This window comes from Panthera pardus, unplaced genomic scaffold (assembly GCF_024362965.1).
Source record: "Panthera pardus isolate Hobbes unplaced genomic scaffold, ASM2436296v1 HiC_scaffold_2, whole genome shotgun sequence".
NCBI classification, from domain to species: domain Eukaryota; kingdom Metazoa; phylum Chordata; class Mammalia; order Carnivora; family Felidae; genus Panthera; species Panthera pardus.
In genome coordinates, this window is record NW_026526765.1 from 42,961,767 (window position 1) to 42,983,236 (window position 21,470).

Below are 21,470 nucleotides of genomic sequence, written 5' to 3' on the forward strand. Positions count from 1 at the left end.
AACTAAACTAAACCCTATAGTCTCCTTCTCTTTCAAGATGTCTCCTCCTAGCGTATAAACCATATAGACTCACACACAGGAAAGGAATGAGCTCTCTGAAGGAGGGAGTAGGTCCTGTACAGTCAAGTGGGCAAGAGAGTATGAGTGAGGGAAGGGCACCCAGAAGAAAAGGCATTTGAGCCAAATTTCTTAGCCCTTCAAGAACTTCTTCACATCAACACATTGCAGGGTCTGGAGCTCCCTTTACTCTGCGCTCCTCCCGAGTGTCAGAGGATAGAGCCCAGAACTGGAAACCATCTAGTTCTGGGATTATGGGAAGACACTAATGGATTGGGCATGGCTGCTGGAGTGCAGGGGTTGGAAGGATTCTGAGGCCAAGTTCCTGTTTAGTGTTTAGAAGGCCGTGATGGATTACTGATGTCTACAGTGGATGCAGGAGTTGGGATACCCACATGCATGCCTTGTATTTGCCATCCTGGGTTTCATAAAATCCTTTGATCATATAGATGAAGAAACTAAGCCCCAGAGAAGGAAAGGGACTTTCCCGGGATCTCCCAGTGAGGCACGGAGAGCTGGATTCAGAACCTAGGATCCCAGGCTCCTTCCTTGTGTTTGGGGGCTGGGCCCTGGTCTCAGCTGCCTTCTATCCCTGCAGGCACCACAGCCCTCTACCTGTTCCTGGGCATGCACCCAGACCTCAGCAGCAACTACCCCAGCTCAGAAACCTTTGAGGAGATCCAGTTTTTTAATGGCCACAACTATCACAAAGGCATCGACTGGTGAGTGGCCCTTTCTCTCCAGAGCTGGATGGGAAGGCAGTCACGGAGACTACCCGGGAGGAGGTCTGCTCTGGTCACAGCAGGAAGCAGCTGGCACTTACTCACCCACAGCCAAAGTTCCTGTAAACAGGGACAAAGCTCAGTGACCCTTGGATCATGATGTTGGTGCCTTGTCACCAGCTGGGACGTTTGATGAGGAAGCCCTTTGCCCCTTTACATTATCACCTGGGGTCAGAGACTGCTGGAAGTCCGAGCCAACCCCGCCCTTGCTTGCCGACAAACATCCTGCGTCCCATTGGACCGATAGGGACTTGTCCAAGGTCCCAAGAGTTGAGGACAGAGCAGGGGCTAAAATCCAAGTGTTCTGACCTGAGAGCTGGCCCTTCTCAACTGTGTTTCTCTGACAGTGGAGCCGGGCGGTGTTCTTGTGAGCCCTTCAGAGGGGCTTGCTAGCCCTTGGGGAGTTGCCTGGAGAGGTGGTGGTTGAAATTGCAGCTTCCCTCCAGAACCCGTCACCCGAGGTTACCGCGGGGTGTGGAGCCTACGTGGGGAGAGTCTTACACTCTGAGTCTTTCAGTGTGTATCTTTCTCCACTATTTGCCTTTTCTTACCCTATATGTGTATCATTACTCTTGTTTATTATGTTAACATCAGTGGTTTACCTGGGCGGAGAGATTATGGGCATTGTTTGGGGAGTTTTTTTTGTATTTTTCTCTCTTTCTTTTGTCTATCATCTCTCTCTCTCTGCCTACCTACGTGCCTACCTCTAATCTCTAATGTGTCTACTGTCTCTTGTCTAAAACCCGTTGTAGCCACTGGAAATCACCTTTCTTCGGATTTTAGGGAGGTAATATGGTGCGACACCATATATTCAGCAACGCTGTCAGCAGGTCTGGGATGGCACCCCATTAGCAAGCACCCCAATAGCACATACATCAGTTAATGTGTCTATAGCAAACTCTGTGAATATTTACTAATAAGTCAGGTTTTGCTGCCAAATGGCTTTGCTACAAATGTCGGCGGGGGGTGGGAAGGCTCTGTTTTCAGAGCTTTCTCAATTTCGGTGTTACAGACAATGGTGGGTGTACAGATGCTGTTTCATAAAGAAAATTCAGAGATACACCTGAAACTAATATAACACTGTATATTAATGAACTGGAATTTTCAAAAAAAAAAAAAAAACAAACAAACAAGAAAAAGAAATAAATAAGAAAATTCAGAAATAGGAGGGAGCTAGCTATTCCTCGGCCCCATTCCCAAGATTTTGATTTTGTCGGTAGGTATGGGGTGGGGTGCAGGAATCTCACAGGCTCCCAGGTGGTTCTGATAAAGGCGTCCCTGGGACCTCCCTGGAGAAACCCTGTCTCACAGGATACAGGAGGGATCCTACAATCTCACCTAAGGTGGGTCTTTGGGCTTTGGCTCCCATGAACCCCTGAAGTTGTACTTCTTTTTTTTTTTATGTTTATTTATTTGTTTATTTATTTATTTATTTAGAGACTAAGAGTGTGCTTGAGCGGGAGTGAGGGGAGGGCAGAGAGAGAGGGAGAGAGAGAATCCCAAGCAGTCTCCCTGCTGTCAGCACAGAGCCCAATGTGGGGCTGGCTCTCACCGCAAGATCATGACCTGAGCTCAAATCAAGAGTTAGATGCTTAACCAACTGAGCCACCCAGGCACCCCTGTGTTTGTACGTCCATTTTGCCTGAGTAGATGCCCCTGGGAGGGTCTGGAGTGTTGGTTTAGTTTTCCAAGATGTCCTCAACTCAGAGCTGGTCCCAAAGGACTGGCGTGGACATTACTCTGGGTGAGATACAGGAGGTTTATCTGGAAAGCCATGAGGCTGACCTATGTGAGGCCGGGGAAGGGTGTGGCTGGCAGGAGGTGACACACTCCCCCTTTCTTTGTCTCCTGGTTCACAGTGACAGCCTAGAAAGTGCCGTTCTAGGTCAGAAAAGAAACCCTGTACTCTGGGGGCAGCTAAGGGTGCTCCTCCAGTCCATGCTGGCCCTTTCTGGGGTTGGAGGTGTCCCAGCTCTCCCCCTCAAGGCAATGGGAGTTAAGGCCCTGTCAGTTTAACTGGGAACATCTTGTTTAGGTTCAAAGACGCGACCCCCATCCCATGCCTTACAAGCCATATCACTTCCGTAAGTCTTCATATCCTCCTGACTCCAAGGTCCCCCCTGGAAAGGAGTGGATTCGAAAATGGGAGACTGCCGAGTGGCCGTGTTTGCAGAATCCCTACCAGAAGCGAGTCCGTGGGATCACTGTGCTCTGCTTGCTTTTCGAAGTTCTACCCCCAGTGACCCTCACCTCACTCTCTCATGCCCCCCTCATGAGTCTTGCCTGTGAGCTCTTCTGTCTGGGCTTCCTGCAGGTACATGGAGTTCTTCCCCATCCCCTCCAACACCACCTCCGACTTCTACTTTGAGAAAAGCGCCAACTACTTTGATTCGGAAGTGGCGCCCCGGCGGGCAGCCGCTCTGTTGCCCAAGGCCAAGGTCCTGACCATCCTCATCAACCCAGCAGACCGGGCCTATTCCTGGTACCAGGTGAGCTGGGGCTGGGGCGGAGCCCTGGGTGGGGGCACGGGGCTCTGTCCACCACGCAGCTACTCACTCACTCATTCAACAAACATTTAGTAAGCACCTACTATGTGTCAGGCCCAAGCTAGGAACAGGGTGGTGGGTAAGAATGGAGCCCCTCCTCCACAGTGCCTCCAGCCTAGTAGAGGAGACAGGCAGAAATCCACGACGCATCCCAGCTGGCAGTGACTTGGCCACCCTCCCAGCTTCATCGCGGCTCCTGCCTCTGATTCTGACCAATAAGACGTGGAGGCTGGTTCCACCCTAATGAAATGGAGGTTTGCTGAGCAGTGACCATACTAATTGGCCTCCTCACTGGGCACTGGAGGGGGTGGGGGGGAATTCAGAGAAGGATAAGGCATAGGACTCCCCATTCATGGCAGAAGCTGCAAACACCAGATCAGGTAAGGAATTCACCCGGACTGTTGTCTGTGCCAGAGAGGGTATGACTCCTACCTCCTACTTGACTATGTAAGAACTAGAACTTTCTTTAACTTCAATGACCTAACTTAATTTTTTCGAGCACCATTCCACTAGGCTGACAGGAAAGCTTAGACCTGAGCCTTTTGAGGGTTTCCTCCCCTGCCTGCCAATCTTCCTGGGATTGTGATCCAGTGCCAGGGTATGGGGGGTGGGTAGCTGGTCCACCAGCTGGTCCTGGATGGCCTCCTCAGGCCTGGCCACTTTGGGAACTTCCCTGCCACCCTCTGAGCCTGTCTGTCTGGGTTCTTCAAATGGCCAGCCACTTCCTCTCTGGGGCTTTGGTGTGTCCACGGAGCCAGCAGGTATAGACCCTACGTGCTCTCTGGTCCCACAGGGCCCCCTTCTCTCACTCCCCACCCTGAGATGTATATGAGTCTCAGTGTGGGTGTGGGGGCTCATGAGAGTTACCCCTAGTGGGCAGGTTCCTGATCTCTGGATGCTGAGGGCCCAGGACATTGTTTTAGGTGGTTCAAACGTGGCATTTTCCCCGTTTTGATTCTTTCCCAGTCCTGTCTTAGTCTGCTCAGGCAGCCGCAACACAATATCATGGATTGGGGGGCTTAAACAACAGAAATGTATTTCTTACAGTTGTGGAGGCTGGTGGGTTCAGTCCCTGGTGAGAGCGCTCTTCCTGCTTTCAGATAGCCACCTTCTGACTGTGTCCCCACAGGGCAGAGGTGGGGGCGGGGGGAGGAGAGAGAGGGAGGGAGGGGGAGAGAGAGAGAGAGAGAGAGAGAGAGAGAGAGAGAAAGGACAGAGGGAGTGTTCTTTGGTGTGACTTCTTATAAGGGCACTAATCCCATCATAGTGGCCCCACTCTCATGACCTCATCTAACCCTAATTACCTCCCAAAGTTCCCACCTCCAAATACTAACATTTACGGGGTAGAGCTTCAACACATGAATTCGGGGGAGGGGACACACATATTCAGTTCCTAAAACCGTCTGATTTCTATAAAGGAGACATTCTCAGTTTGGGGTAAATGTCTCTTCAGTCCTTTCTCACACTGCTAAGCTCTGTTTTCAACAAAGAGAACACAAGCTTCGGGCCCAGGGCCTGTAGCAGACATTTGTATCTGGCTGGCATTTGAGAACGCTGCTTTATTTTTATTGCTTTTATGAATGATTACCTTCTTTATGTGACAACTGATTCTGGTTGTCTATTTATGGAGGCAGTAGAGAGTTTTATATTGAAATAGATTTATGTGCATAAGAAAGATGAGTTGATGTAAATCAAAAGTATATTGACATTGGCACACGCAGGCGGTTTGTGGATATGGCAGAAATCCGAGAGGTGGTGAGCAGAAGACCAACATTTGGAAACTCTGATCTAGTCCAACTCCCGTCTTGCAAATATGGGAAAGCTAGGGCTCCAAGGGCCATGTCTTCCCCAAGTCAAAGAGCAGTGAGAGGCAGAGCCAGAACTTGAACCCATGGCTGCTGGTTCTAGTCCAGAGTGTTCTGGCCACTCCACGGCTGCCACCCCAAGAAAGCCTCTTCCTTTGTGGCCTTCATGTGACATTCTGACCCTCTCCCCTTGCACACAGCACCAGCGAGCCCATGACGACCCAGTGGCCCTGAAGTACACCTTTCATGAGGTGATCACGGCTGGGCCTGACGCGTCCGTGAAGCTGCGTGCCCTCCAGAACCGCTGCCTGGTCCCCGGCTGGTACGCCACCCACATTGAGCGCTGGCTCAGCGCCTTTCACGCCAACCAGGTAGCTGCCTGTCCCTGACCCTTGGGAGGGCGCTCACAGTACTGGCTTGTGGCAGCTGGCAGAGAGCCTCAAATCTCGTGTCAGTCTCAGGGCCAGATATGCCCTCATTGGTGAGCTAGACCTTCGGGGTCTTCCAAGGTTTCATTTTTATTATCCCAAGGCTGATGTGTGAGAATCCCCTGAGCCCTTGTCCCATTACAATGGGCTCTATGTCCCTGAGGGGACTCTGAAAGCCCTGAGGTAGGGCTACCTTCCTCGGAGGAGGAGAAGGATATGGTGACGTAGTGAGAGCCTGGTCAGAAAGGTAGGCAGGGTCAGATCACAGGCATTTTAGGGAAACCCTTGGAGGGTTTATGCAAGAGAATGAGAGGCAGAGAGGTGCGTGGTAGGGTTGTGAGGGGCAAGCTATGCTTGGGTGATAGCTTCATCTCTAGGAGAAGATGACATTGGTCCAGGGAAGCTGGCAGAGAGCTGGACTGTAGAAGACTGAGGCGTGGGGACACCTGCCATTCAGAAGTGGAAGATAAGGTAGAGGCTATAGAGTGCAGAGTCCCCAATTTGTGACTGTGGCTGCTGACCAGAAGATAGGGAACCTATTTGCCACTAGAGTAAACACACACCCATATCATCCTTCTCTTTTTTCTCTTTCTTCCAGATTCTGGTCTTGGATGGCAAACTGTTGCGAACAGAACCCGCCAAAGTGATGGACACAGTGCAAAAGTTCCTTGGGGTGACCAACACTATTGACTACCACAAAACCTTGGCGTGAGTGTTGCCTTGGCTTTTCGATAGGGTGATTTTCTGAGCAGACACCTGGACCAAAAAGCCAAAGGCTTGAATGATTATGGAAGAGACACAGATTAGTTAGAGTTAGCAAGTGTTAGGAAGCATGCATATCCCTGATAGCTGTCTAGCAGAAAAGCTAATATTAATATGACCTGGGTCATATTAATAAAGGTATCAACTCAAAAAAAAAAAAAAAGGAGGTGATGAATATGTTCTACTCTGGTCAGTCCCAACCCTGGGGTTTTCTTTTCAGTCTGTGCTGAACATTTTCAGAATCTTTTACTGAAGTAAGTTAGACTACCATTAAGCAGCCCCAGTTCCCCATAAGGGTTTCTTAGCATTAGATTTTGACTTAGTTATAATTTCAGGAAAAGGAAACTATAAGTATTGGTGATGGGTCATAATCCCACTCACTCAGAACCTGGCACAAGTGCACTGAGAATGCCCTCCCCAGATTGAGTAGGTGCCAGCCTGTGTTGCAGGAGCTCAGGGCTAGGGAGTCGTGTCTCCTAGTGCTATGTCCCAGACCATGACTCATGCGGCTGGATGGAGGTGGGGGGGGGGGTGGGTCTCAAGAGAGGGAGGAATAAAGTCACCTTCCCTGGCTACCTTTCTGGGAAGGTCATGCGGTAAGAATGTTCCTTTTCACTCTCTTGGAAGTTGAAGGTAAAGAAGGTCACCTTAAGGCAGACAGGAACAGCAGCTAAGGGAGGGCTATGGCATCAGAGATGCCTGGGTTAGGATCCCAGACCTGTTGCTTCTTTAGCTGTATGACCTCGGGCAAGTGTCTTCGCTCCTTCAAACCTCACTCTCCTCATCTGTAAATTGAAGACAAAGGTGATAATTCCTGCCACCCAAGGGTCACTGTATTGAACGAAGCATGCGTGTGGAACTCATAGCTCAGTGCCTGGCACGTACTGATGCTCAGAAATCCTCTCCATCATCGTCTTGCTCCTCTATGCCTACCCTGTGACCCATCCAGAAACCCCTGTCTCCCTCACCAAATGTGAATTCTGTTTCCTGGCTCTTCTCATGCCCAAGAAGCTCCGAATGGTTCCTGATCTGGGGTTGAATTCTGATGCCAGCATGCCTCCTCCCCTCCCCTTGACAGCTTCAGATCTCATCTCTCCCCCACAAAAGCCTTCGAAGGCCCAGCATGACTTCGAATCCTGAAGGCAGTCTTGCTTTGCCATTTCTGAAATTTAGTCCAAAAGCCAGAACTTCTCAGTGATGAGCATGCTTAAGTACAACAAAAATCCCCCACGAAGCTTTTTTTCCCTGTTGGGTTCTTGGGTGAAGTTGCTCAGCCCTGAGTAGGAGAATGCTCAGAAAAGATTTCCCAGGATCCTCTGGGATTCTGTTATGGGTCGCTGAAGGGACGGACTCACGCTGCTCCACCAGGACAAGAGAAGGCTCAGAACATGCGAGCTGCCTTCTGCTAGGAAGAAGGGGCAGGGCGTTGAGTGTAGCCCAAGGGCAAAACTCGGGCCAGCGGATCCAAACACCAGCCCCACACATCTCTCTGTGGGTTCCAGAGTGTGCTTGGGGTAGTGGGTTTCATGGTCTAGGCTTTGCCCTTCCTGGGGTCTGTGAACGTTGCCTTAAGGTGGGAGGGGGATGGGCTGGGCCAGCTCCCATCCATAGGCTTTCCCCAACTCCACAGGTTTGATCCAAAGAAAGGATTTTGGTGCCAGCTGCTCGAAGGAGGAAAAACCAAGTGTCTGGGCAAAAGCAAAGGCCGGAAATACCCAGAGATGGACCTGGATGTAAGTGGATGCACTGCCTGTGGCAGCTGGGTAACTGGAGGGGGTCCCTGGCTGGCGGGGATCCCCTCTTCCCTTTACCATGCACTCAGCACCTTTTTTTTATTTTTAATGTTTATTACTTTGTTTTTAGAGAGGGAGACAGAGTGTGAGTGGGGGAGGGACAGAGAGAGAGAGGGAGACAGAATCCGAAGCAGGCTCCAGGCTCTGAGCTGTCAGCACAGAGCCCAATGCAGGACTTGACCTCATGAACTGTGAGATCACGACCTGAGCCAAAGTCGGATGCTCAACCGACTGAGCCACCCAGGCGCTCGGCCATGTGCTCAGCGCCTTAATGGCCTTGGCATTTCTTGGATGGTGTTCTCTTATTTATTTATTTTGAGAGAGAGAGCGGGGAGAGGGCCAGAGAGAGAGGAGAGAAAGCGTCCCAAGCAGGCTCCGCACTGTCAGCCTAGGGCCCGACGTGGGGCTCAGTCCCACAAATCGTGAGATCATAACCTGAGCCCAAATGAAGAATCAGATGCTTAACCGACTGAGCCCCACAGGCGCCCCTTGGATGGTGTTCTTAAAAGGAGGAAATAGAAGCTAGGACATGGTGGGTCAGGAATGGCTTAGTCAAGTGAGTATTTATTACCTTCTGCCAAGGGCTGAGTGCTGTGGGCTTTGAGGATGATTCAGACATGTGCTTTGCCTTCAGGGAACTCCTAGTCTAGGAGGGAGACTAGTCACACAGACCAATAAGATGCAGGCCAGCAAGTGCTTCACGCAGCAGGGGAGCTGCACACAAGTACTGTGGGAATTCAGAACATGGAGATGCCACTGGAAGCTGATGGGGCGGGGGGAGGGGTAAGGGTGGGGAGGGGCTCTAGGGTTGGGCCTGTGAGGACAGGGGTGACACCGGACCTGGACATAGAGGAATCCCTATTCTTGCAGGAGAGAATGGCGTGTCCAAAGGATGCAGGGGAGAGGTTGCACGCTGTGACTCTCAGTTGCCCTGGTTTTAATTAATTCTCTCTTTTCTCCCTATCACGAGAACTTTTACCTTGTGTAATTGTATTTTGGCGCCCTGCCCTATGAGTTTTCTCTTGGAAGCTACCATTTTCAGAAAGACTGTGAATGAAAGGTGTATGGGTGGATGCGGACAGAGTGGTGGGGAGGGATCCCTCTTGAATCAGCGCGTCACTGAGATCTGAACTCTCCTTCCCGTTCCAGTCCCGCGCCTTCCTGAAGGACTATTATCGGGACCACAACATCGAGCTTTCTAAGCTGCTGTACAAGATGGGCCAGACACTGCCCACCTGGCTGCGGGAGGACCTCCAGAACACCAGGTAGCCACGGCCACCTCAGCCAGACTGAACGTTTGCGATGGCCTGGACGGCCTGCCGCATGCTGAGCCAGACTGACCTGCAGAGTGGGGAGCTGGGCCTGGGCTGGCCAAGCACTTATGAGCAATACTCAGCTGAGGCCCAGGCGGGGCCAGGAGAAGAGCCCAGGCAGGTCCGCAGGCACTTCAGAGCATCCAGTGCCGGGTCTGTGGCCTACAGGACCTCCTTAGCCACCAGGGGTCCGTTCCGTTCACAGCCTTCCATGGGGAGGCCACTTCCTGTTGGGGGGAGGCCACTTCCTGGTAGGAGGGAGTCCGTGAGACTCTTTTCTGTCCCTCACTGTGTTCTACCAACCACACCCTCCCCGTCATCCCATCACTCCCTGCCCCGGGCAGGGTATCCCCTCAGTATTAGCTGCCCTATTTTCCCCGTCCTCCAGACAATAGGGAGAAGAGCCCAGCTGGGCCTTTTGCCAAACCAGGGAGAGAGACTGGATGCTTCCCTGACTGTTTTGAGCCAGGCACTTCAGAGGGGTCAGCGGGGGACCCAGAGTCACTAGGCTGGATGTGGGGGTGGCCACCTCAAGAGAACTCCGGACCTCCGCACACATTCTGGTTAATACTTTCACATCTCACCTTCCCTTTTGGGTAAAGAATCGCTGATTCCTACAGTATCCACCCAGTCCTTGGGGCCTTCTTCAGGACCCCGGGGCACCGCCATGCCATTTGGACCCAGAGACCCAGGCCTCCCTACCCCTGTTCCTCACCCTGGGATATGACGTGTGGTGTTTCCTGTGGTAAAAGACTGAGGCGGTTCAGGAGTCTGCCAGTATACATGTCCCAATGTACATATGCTGTCCCCACGCCCACCCAACCTTGGCCCCTGGCAGACACTGGGCAGAGTGGGTGAGACTGCTGTCCATGGCTTTGCCCCAGCTACCTGTGGCCAAGGGCTCCTAGAGACCCCCTTAACCCCCTCCCAAATACTAAGAAGCTAAAGTATTTTAATATTTTGTTTTTTCTTGGTGCCAGAGTTTATACCCTGGGTGCTGGGGTCGCACTGTGTTATATATATATATATATATATATATATATATATATATATATATATATATAATGTGTATATATATATATTCTATTTTTTTTGGTTGGGTTTATTTTTAATTCAGTCATACAAAATGGTGGCAAGCCCCAGTGTCACATCTCAGTGCTAGAGAATGGGATGGTAGGATGGAGGAGGGCGTGTGTCTTCATATGTCCGGGCCTCCAGGAGACAGTTTGGAGGTGTCCCTTGGAGAGGTCTCTGTTCCTCCCCCAAGTGTCGCGGTTGTCCTGGGGCTACCGCGGGTGAACTGAGGTGGTGAGACGAACAGGAGAGACCTACTCCCTCCAGGAAACCTGGCTTCGTGAAGCGCAGTGACCCTGGAGGAATTCTGGCCAAAGGCAACAGCAGGGCTGGGGCGGGAGGCTGGAGGGCCGAAGGCCAGCCTGTCTCCTCCCCCTCATATGGTGCTAGGTTGGGAGCTGCCCTGGGAGCCGGACTGCCCGCTGGGACCCACTGAACTGTCTCCAGGCCCCCCTCCCCCCACCCCAGACCATGGGATCTCGGGGCTGTTTTCTGGTTAGGGTCTGCTCCTACCCCCTTCTTTAACAATGTGAAGTGACGAAGGCTGGGCACCTGTCCCCAGCCCCTCCCACTGCCAGGTTAGCTTCCAGCCCACCTCCAGGAATCCCTTTCTGGAGCGCCTTGTCCTGTTCGGAAGACTCTAGCATCTTGGGGCTGGAAGGGTCCTTTGACGGGTATGGAAACAGGTCCAGAAAGGGGAGGCGGCCTCCTTGGCCGATGTCTCAGAACTGGGTGCACGCGGAGCTGAGAACTGAATCTGAGGCTCCTGATTCTGGGTCCAGTGCTCTTCTTCCAATGCCACACTGCCTCTGAGCCCATCCTTGGGACCCTACTCTGTGCCAGGTTCCTGTCCCTCCCTCAGTCACACCCGTGGTCATTCCAGGATAGGGGACAAACCACTCCTTCCCAGCCAGGGTGCCTTTGAGCCTTCTCAGTTCCTGATCTGCATTTGCAGTCCTGCCTTGCTCTCCCTAAGAGGTCTTTCACCAGTGTGCGGGGGGCCGGGTCTGGCTGAGCTCTGAACCCGTCCCCTCTTTTCAAGTTCTTCCCTGGGTGGATACTCAGCAGAACAGCTGCGTGTGGGTCAGCTGTCCTGTGAGAGAAGCCTTCCCATCATGCTTCTCCTCGGGGCCTTTGAGCCTGGGAACCCCGGGCAGTGTCGACCCCCGCCGGGGATGAGGAACAGAGTGCCTGAGGACAGGGTGGCGTGCCTGCTTGTACGCCTGTGAACGCTTGCTGGTGCCACGGCCCAGACTCGCAGGACGGGGTCTTCCGTAGTGCACACCCCAGCGTCGTCCCCCACCTTCGAGCTCCGTGGCCTGTGAAGAGCTCGCAGCTCCCACCTGTTGAAATGTACCCTCTGTGTCTGGATGCCTGCTCCCACCTCCGGGAGCTCAGAAGGCTTGGAGGGCAGGCAGCTCCATTTCTCTCCGCCTCTGGCTCCAGGAAGGAGGGGGCAGTTTTGAGACCCTGTGGGACCCTGTGGGAGCAGAGGAAATATTGGAGCATTTTGTCCAGGCCCTTCTGGGAGGCTAGGGACTTGACCTGCCCCATGTTCTAGGTCTGTCTGGTCACTGCGACTTCCTTTCCCACTGATGAATCTTTCTTGTGGACCCACTGCCAGGACCTGTGGATATTGGGGAGGGGGACAGATAAATCCCTCTCGGGGCTCTCAGCTACCGAGCACACAGATCCTCCACACGAGAGGCGCAAATGGGTACAGCATCGCAGCATCTTTAATGTTCGATAATTCACTGTGTTTGGCCAAAAAATAGAGAGAGAGAGAGGGAGAAAGAGAAATAGCTTAAGTCATGTAGCTGACTCCACCATCCATTCTGCCATCTTTTCCACGAGCCTTTGCTGGGGGAGGGCACAGGTGTCATGGTCACCTGCAGCTGCCCGAGTCACCTGGGGTTCTAGAGCCACCCGTAGTGCAGGCGTCTTGTGCTCGGAGGGTGAGCCTGAAGTTTAAAGATGGGCCTCTTCCAAGCCTGTGCGTCGGAGGGCCAGCGCCTCCGGGGCCCAGATGAGGGAGCAGTGGTCTGTTCCCAGTGGAGGAAAACTAGGCTGACCCCCCAGAGATTGGTGGTCTCAGTGGGGAGGGGTCCCCCATGGGTTTGTTGGTAAAGGAGCAAGTGAAAACATGTTTTGCCAATTATTTTATTTTGAACACCCAGTACCCTCCATCTAGATTTCAAATGAACACGTCGCGTTTGTTCTCTCTCTCTCTCTCTCTCTCTCTCTCTCTCTCTCTCTCTCTCTGTGCGTGTACATTTTTTTCTGAATTAGTTTAAAAGTAAGTTGCTGCAAATATCATGAGACTTTACCAAAACGCTTCCGCCTGGGTCCCCTAAGAGTTAGGACGTTGTCCTCCATAATTGGCCTGTAGCACACCCAAGACCGCAGTGATTTCCTAAGAACATCCGCTGTTCAGTCTATATTCACTTGTCCCCCAGGTAACTCATACCTGGTTTGGGAATCAGGATCCTGTCAAGGTGCATATATGGTACCTTATAACTGTGGTTGTCGCTCAGTCTCTTGAAATGCTGAAAAATTCTCTCTCTGCTCACTTTGATTTTTTTAAATGACGTTATTTCTGAGGAGAGCAGGCCTGCTGTCCTGTCCGAGTCCCACATGCTGGATCATTTCTTCATGGTGTCATAGAATATGTTCCTCCAGCCCCTGTCTTGTCAAGGGGAATTCAGGCCGTATGGATTTTTGCCTTTTGTGCTGACTCGACAACTTCATCCCGGCCTGAGATGCCCCTCTGCCGTCACCTGTACCAAGTGCCAAACCGGCAGAAGGGCTAGATGGGGTTCCAGGAGCTCAGGGGAGGGCAAGGGGGTGGCCATTGCAGCTGGCCCTGGGTGCCCCCCGGGGGGAGGAGGCTGGGCCCTCTGGGAAGGAGATGCCTCTGGCTCAGAAAACCCTGTGCTACCTGCTCTGATCCTGGCGATGGACCACACGGCACCAAATAGAATCTCTCTCTCTCTCTCTCTCTCTCTCTCTCTCTGTCTCCCTCTTTCTCTGTTTTGTGGCCTCCTGGTTTTTACTTCCCAGAGGCCCATGGTCTGTGTGCACTGGAGCAGAGCCAGGCCCCGGGGATGCACCAGGGAAGGGCCTAGCTGGGGAACTGCCTCCCCCAAGCTGTGGTGTGAGGAGAAGAGCACTGGGCTGGAGGCAGGAGATGTGAAATTTCGTCCCAACTGGGTACATTTAGTAGCTGCGTGACAGTTTTCCTCCCAGGGCCTCAATTTCCCCACTTGTAGCATGAGCAGATGGGGCTAAAGCAGGGGTTTTCAAATGTCAAAGAAGGAAGCGGGTCTGCTCTAGGTGAAGTGAGGGTGGAGGGCCCAGGCCCCTGCCCTCAAGGCAATGCCGGGTGCCTGGTTTGCAGCCCCGGGCTGGCTGCCCCCCCAGGGCTTGCCCTTGCCAGCTCCGACAGCCAGAGATGTTTTTAGTTCCCACAGGGGACGGGCATGGGCTTTGTGAAGGGTCATCGTCAAGGGCCTGGGGAGACTCTGGCTGTGTTTTATCCTAATGAGTTCATCCCTCCCTCTTTCCTTCCTCTCTCTGGCCCTTGAGGAGAATGAAGGAGGAGAGGGTTTTCTATGACTGTGCTAGCTTTTATTATAAGCAAGAGGGCTCCTTTTGTAATTTGTGCATGAAATTCATGTCATTTCCTGGGGAGAGGAGAGGGCTGACTGGAGAGGGTGGGGGGCACACTAGGGGAGCAGACAGAGGTTTCCTTCCCTTGTGTGGGGTGGGGAGAGGGGGGAGAGGGGATGCTACCCAGCTCACCCGATCAGGGCTCTCGAACCAGCCGTTTTGGGTTGTGTTAAAAGTGGGAACCTTCCTCCATTAATGTACAATCTCGAACTAACTGCTAATAAAGTGGGGTTCTATTTGTATGCACTGGTCATGTCTGTCTTGTCTCTCTGAACTTTTTGAAAGGCCTGCAGGGGAGGGGTGGAGATCCAGGGGGTCTGCACCACAGCCAGTGTGGCCACCCTGTGGATGGTGACGGGGGAGAAGGCATTTTACTCTTTGATGCTGTTTCCCTCGTCTCTGAGGGACATGGAGGAAGTTGGGCTCACTGGCTGTTCCTGGAGAACCGGCTTAAAATGCAGATCCCCAGGCCACACTTCCCGAGAAGTGGCACATCTCTGGCAGATGTGGGGTGGGGCCCAGCCGTCTGCATTGTAACCTCCAGCACCCTGAGGCACCCCGTTTTGGGAAACCCTGGCTTTGATCGATGAGTCCTGTGGATTCTAATTAATTTGGAGAGTCCCACTGTCTGAGCAACCAAACTGTGGTTAAAACACGTGACTATCTAGCCCTCCCAGCCTGATTGAGGGCCAAGCTTGACAGAGGCCCCGGCCCACCGTCTACAACACAGGGCTCTGGACCTGCTCCCTCAGATCCCCCTGCGAAGCTTTAAATTCCCGGGCACCCCAAAATCCACTCTTTCAGAACCTTTGGGAGTGGGACCCCGCGAAGTGCATTTTAACCCCCTGATACACAGGAAGATTCGGGAACACCGAACCAGGCCACTGAGTGCGAGCCAGAGAAGGTCCACCGGCACGTGGATGGCTGTCGAGGGGCGAACGAGGGCACAGCTGGGAACATAACAAAATGCCAGCCTCCGGGCACGAGGGCAGCACCTGCAGGGACCCTTGAAGTTTGTCAGCTGGGAGCTCGGTACAGGTCGTGTGGTGTCACCAACAGTTTGTGGCTGGAGGCCGCACTAATGGGAGCAGTTCCAGAAAGTGTGCTTCAGAAAGGAGCCCTGTGCCAGTTAAGGGGGTCAGGCTGCATCAGAGGTTTTTGAATTTTAAAATAGCTAATACTAATTTTTAAAAGAGAAAATTGGAAACCAGGTAAAAGCAGGGGTGCTCCGGTTGGAGTGGGGTCAGGGTCCAGACTCTCACCAGCTAATTCCTCCTCTCTGTCCCCCATACTATCTTGGAACCCTAAAACTCCTTGAAACACATTGTGAAAATCCAGCCCAGCTGCTCTCAGAGGTCCCAAGATGCTGCATTTCTTTCTTTATTATTTATTTTTTTCATTTTATATATATGGAGAGAGAGCATGAGTTAGGGAGAGGGGCAGAGGGAGAGAGAGAAAGAGAGAGAGAGAGGGAGAGAGAGAGAATCTTAAGCAGGCTCCATGCTCAGCACGGAGCCCAATGCAGGGCTCGATCCCATGACCCTGGGATCATGACCTGAGCCGAAATCATGAGTTGGACACTCAGCCAATGGAGCCACCCAGGCACCCCTCAAGATTCTGCATTTCCAATAGGTTGGGTGAATAAAGGCATATTAGACTCTTCTCCCCTAATTGAGGAGGAGTCCAGGGAATCTGATACAGTCTAGGCTCCCCAAAGTAGGCATTTCCCTCAGTGAAGCCCTGGGTCATGTGCATAGAGCAGTGTGTTTCATAATCGTAAAATACTGGAAACAACCTAGGTGTCCATCCACAGGGGATCAGCTAAGTAGCCTAGTGTCGCCACAGGCTGGAACGTGATGATGCAGTTGAAAATAATTAGCTCCGTCTTCAAGTCCTGCCAGGAAAATTTCTATGAGACTGGCCTATAGTGTGACCATTTTTGGAAAGAATGCTACATAGTGTATATTTTTCCTGGGACTGTAGATACATAGCTCCCACATCAAACTGGGAACTGGCTACTTCTGGAGGAGGGAGAAGACACTGGGAAGAGGGGGAAGGTTCAAAGGGAACTTTAGCTTTGGCTTCAACACTTTTTTAAAAATATAGAGGGGACACCTGGGTGCCTCAGTCAGTTAAGTGTCTGACTTCAAGCCCTGCGTCAGGCTCTGCGTTGACAGTGCAGAGCCTGCTTGGGATTCTCTCTCTCTCTCTCTCCCTCTCTCTTCCTTTCCGTGTGCACATGCTCTTTTGCTCTCTCAAAGTAAATAAATTAAAAATAAAAAGATAGGATATTTGTGTATCATTTTTGGAATGAAAATGGGCTCATAGAAAGGGGGCTCGTAAGGATGATGCCATGAAGGCCACACAGCTGGCCTTGACCCAGCAGTTCGCCGTTCGGCCCCCATCAGAGCCCCAGGCAGTGGGGGGAAGTTCTCGCTTTGCCACAGCTATCCTGAACACCCGTCAAGATCCTGAGCGGAGGATCCTGACCAGCTGTGAGACTTGCCGACAGTCTCTGGCCCTCGGAGCCCAGCGCCCACATGCTAACATACGGGGGGGTTAGAGCCCACATCAGCAGTCCTGGACAACCCGACACGGTATGAGACGGAGGCAGCTGAACACCTGTGAGATTTCTGACAAAAGCATAACACGGATCTAGCCAGCAGATACATCTCTGTTGAGAGACGATTTGCAAAATAACTGGCCTGACCTCTAAAAATGTCGTGGTCGTGAAAGATAAAGGCTGAGAAATGGTTCAGAATTGAAGGAAACTAAAGACACCTGGCAATCGCATGTCATGGGTGACCCTGGAGGGGCCCCAGACCAGGAAAACAATTAGCTATAAAGGACCCTGTAGGGACAAGTGGCAAAACGTGAACGTGGACTGTGTGGATTGGATAGTAGTATTGTATCAGTATTAAATTTCCTAATTTTAACTATTGTTAAGAGTCTGTAATTTTTCTCAAGAAGTTCGCGCCGAAGTATTTACAGATAAGGGGGGAGAAATGGAGTTCGTAGTTTGACTCACCCTCTAGTGGGTGGTTTATCCGGTGCAGTCTAGACTGTGTCCACCTAGGGGCAGTCTCTCCCCAGCTTCTCACAGCTAGAGTGTGGGAATGTCTCCACCGAAGGCTGCGCTGGTGGTTAATGGAGGTGGGGTAATAATATTATAAATAATAACATCAATAAATTATGTGAATACTACAAAGCATTTCTCAGTGTGTCAGGCAGGCCCTCTGCTTGTTAAGGACTACCTCTTTTAACCCTCGCAACGGCCCTCGGAGGTAAGTATTAGCATCATCCCCATTATATAGATGAGGAATCTGAGGTTCAGAAAGGTTAAGTAGCTCTGCCAGGATCACACAGCTGGAGTCGTTGGTCTGTGAGGCCCCACAGCCTGAAGCCCACGGGGCTCTATTGTGCAAGCTCAGGCACGGAGCAGGGTAGAATCTACCTCTACCCCACATTCGGTCCCCAGCCACTAGGAACTCTGGACCGTGGGTTCCCAAACATCCACCTGTGCCAGACAGGGACACTTCCTGCCTCAGCATCAACCGAGCGGTTCCTGAAATTCAAACACCTGGCCCTGCTGCTCCAGATTCTGATTCAGGAACTCTGGGAAGGGGCCAGGAATCTGTGCTCTACCAAGTTCCCCTGGGGTTCTGTTGTGTCATCAGAGGCCGGTGTGAGAAGTGAGATGATTCATTTTCAGAAATACCAAATAAAAACTGTGCTGATTACCAATAGGTTTACAACCTATTGGAAATATGTACGAACGCCCCCCCCACCCCCGCCCGCAGCCGATCACACACACACACACACACACACACACACACACACACAATGGAGTCCCAAAGCCTTAGACACTTCATTTCCTGGTTCTTCCCCTCTCCATTTCGAGGGGTTATTTTTTGCAGGCTTTGCAATGAGCATGCACCAAAGAACTGAAGTCTTCGCATCACCTCAAGGAATGTTCATTTGTTCCAATCAGACTACTTGTTGCCTTACATGGGCATAAGCCACTTCCGGTAAGGCTGTAACCTCTGTAGTGCTCAGCCAATGAGGAATCAGGGGAGGGACTTGCACGCTAGGAGATAAATTGCCTGCTGTAACGCGGAGTGTGCTTCTTCGTCAGACACCCACTCTTAAAGGAACGTTCATTAAAGCCTCGCCTCACTGTGCTCCGAGGCTCCCTGTCCCCCCATTGATTGGGGCGGTGGGCTTATTTCTCACAACCAGCAAGTCTTGGTCATTTCCATCCAGCGTATTTTCTGCCTGCTCTCTACAGCCCCAGGCTGTGTGCTTCTAGGGTAGGAGATAGGCATGGATCCATCCCTGCCCCAGATGATGTCGCAAATAGTACCGTAAATCTCTTCTCTTTCAAGACTCTCCCTTACCCTCCATTATGACTTTTTTGGAGGCTTGTTTTTCCTGCCTGTCAAATCCACAGCCCTTAAATCTCTCTTCATACAGGAAGTCTTCCTGGCTTGCCTCTCTATACTCTCTGATCACAGATATCTGTAGATGGTCATTAAAAAAAACAGAAATACAAGATTGAAGCGTATGATGCAATAATATATAATATGATGTTTAGGTTACAGTGCAGATAATTTTATTGTAGCATATGTTTATATTATCACATGGTATATATTTTTATTATATTACAGTTAGGTATATCATAGGCATTTAGTTCCAGTATATACATTTAGGTATGATGTGGTAGAGCTAAGAAGGCCCATTTAGTCTCTTAGTTCCTCTCTTCCCCATTTTACAGATAGGTAAGTTGAGGCCCCGGGGCAGGTAATGGGGCTCAGGGGACCTTGAAGATCCTTGGTCCTCAAACCCCCTGCCCATGTGGATATAAGCTCACCTAAGACTGATGCACCAATATTCTAACTGCCTGGCTCATAGCAGCTTGTGGTCTAAGGAGGGGAGGCGGAGGCACGTCCTCAATGGCTAGCCCAGCCCCCACCCAGCCGTTAGTGTGAAGGAGGGCCAGGCCCATCTGCACAAGCTGGAGTCAGTTACCCAGCTGTTTATGGGTCTTTGCCTCTGGTGTTTATAGTTCCACCTTTGGGTCTGCTTAGCGTCCCCGCTAATTAGAACAGTACTCCAGGAGGCGGCGTGGGGTGCGGGGGGGACCACTGATGGGGAGCAGCGGGCTGGACCTGGGCCCTGGCTTCTGCCTCGCCTTGCTCCCACAAGGATTTCGGGCCTTTTTCAGGGACACGGAAAGGACAGCACGATGGCGCCAATTAAAATCAGGTGAGAAAACAGGCCTGTGGGGGAGGGGAGAAAGTGGAGGCTAGACAAAGGCTACAAATTCGGGCCAAATCTTGGGCCAAATCTTTCCTTTTAAGAAAGTACCCCCCCTTTTTTTTTAAATCACTAAAGTTATAGATGTCAATTGTGGAAAATTGAAAACATACAGACAAATGAGAAAATGAAAATGTGTCCCACCACTCGGGAAAACCACAGTTCACGTTTCAGGACTTTGCCCTTCTGTCGGACGTGTAAAGTCGTTTTTGTAGAAATGAGAAAACACTGACATTCTGTTTCTCAAACCTCTTCTTAACCGTAACAAGTTGTCCACATTTTTACGTGTTATTAAACGTTTCTCTACTGTAGCCGATCATGTCATTTCCATTTTTTATTGTGATACGAGATTGTTTGAAAGAATTGCAAGCACCAGGGAAGTAAACAGAATCTGAAGCATGTGTCCTCTCCGTCTGGTCGCTGGGGTCACACTTCTAACTCTTTGGTGGGACTCCTTCACACATTGTCCTCCACACGCTGTATCGCTGGGTCGTAGTGGATTTCAGTGATCCCCCCCCTCACTGGACATTGAGGTTAGGCACCCCGCTGTGACTCGAAGCCTCCAGGCAGCGGGGGTGTTCAGGGAAACCTGACACCAAAAGCAGATCAGTTTCTCCCAGAAAATCTCATCGGTGCATCATCGGGAGTGACGTCCTCAGCAACACGCTGGTGGGAAACCAGCTGCTTCCTTGTGCGGGTCGTGCTTGTTTCTGTTTTTGAAATTAATACAAGGAATTCACATTTGTTTCAGAAAGTTTTAAAAATACAAATCAGCCAATCCTAAGACAATTGAAATCACTCCACACAGCAAGTACTGCCCACATTTTGGTGTATACAATCATAAAAGCTGCAGTGTTTATTGGATGCTTGGTCTGTGCTAGTCTCACTGTGCTAAGTGCCTGAGATGTCACAGGACCAGAGTCCTTCCTATTTGATAGATGATGCAAGTCTAGCTTTTAGGTTTGGAGACTTGTCCATTGTCTCCTGGCTCTAGTGTGGCCAAGTCTGCCCTTGGACCCAGGCTTTCTAGCTTCCAAGTCTATACCCCTACCCTACAACCCTACTTCTTCTTTTTTTAATGTTTACTTACTTATTTTTGAGAGAGAGTGAGCGAGTGGAGGAGGGGCAGAGAGAGCGGGAGACAGAGAATCCCAAGGAGGCTCCACACTGCCAGTGCAGAGCCCAATGCGGAGCTCGAACTCACAAACCCTGAGATTGTGACCTGAGCCGAAATCAAGAGTCGGATGCTCACCCAACTGAGCCACCCAGGTGCCCCCCCCTCCCCCCCGCTGCTTTTACATATCTGCCCAGAGGCTGGTTTCCCTCTTCCCACATTAATGTTTCATAATCTGCTGTTGTTTCTCTTGGTGATAAATTATGACGATCTTCTGGTGTCATTAAAAATTCCTCCTTATGGGGTTCAGTTTGTGAATGTACCATACTTTATTTGATGGTTGAACATGTGCACTGTGTTAGATTTTTAGTATCATAAACAAAGCCACGCTGAATATTTATGCGGCTTAACCCTTGAAGACTGTCCATAGTTATTTCTACAAGGCTGCTTTCTCTAACGGCCGTTACTGACCCATCACACCAAAGGGCAAGGGCGTCAGGGTGGCCAGGGGGCACCCGGTGAGCTGTGCACACCCAGCTCCTGGCTGAGCTGGTGCTATTTGAGATGGATATTCTGTCTATACAGAAAGCAGCAGGCAAGTCTTGCTCTTTAAACTGTGCTCCAGAAATGGTTTCTCAGTGGAGCGCAGGGAACCACTAAAGGGCTGAGAGCTAGAGATGAACTGCTCAGCGAATGACCCCCTTGTCTCCACAGGAGGGCAGCCCGCTTGACTCCATAGATGGCTGAGTCAGAAAAGGAGTAAGAGGGGCGCCTGGGTGGCTCAGTGGGTTGAGCATCTGACTTTGGCTCA

The 21,470-nt window shown here is 51.3% G+C and overlaps 1 protein-coding gene across 4 annotated transcripts in view; it reads left to right on the plus strand.

The window, feature by feature from the left end:
• NDST1 (N-deacetylase and N-sulfotransferase 1) overlaps positions 1-10,444 on the plus strand; it is a 58,984-nt gene extending 48,540 nt beyond the window's left edge. For all 4 annotated transcript variants that reach the window (XM_019464425.2, XM_053907035.1, XM_053907036.1 and 1 more), the window contains exons 10-15: positions 656-779; positions 3,154-3,328; positions 5,391-5,561; positions 6,217-6,326; positions 8,011-8,113; positions 9,323-10,444. In XM_019464425.2, the coding sequence (XP_019319970.1) occupies positions 656-779; positions 3,154-3,328; positions 5,391-5,561; positions 6,217-6,326; positions 8,011-8,113; positions 9,323-9,442 (803 nt within the window). In that variant the 3' untranslated portion in view covers positions 9,443-10,444. The remainder of the gene's footprint in view (positions 1-655; positions 780-3,153; positions 3,329-5,390; positions 5,562-6,216; positions 6,327-8,010; positions 8,114-9,322) is intronic.
• The last annotated feature ends 11,026 nt before the right edge of the window (positions 10,445-21,470 follow it).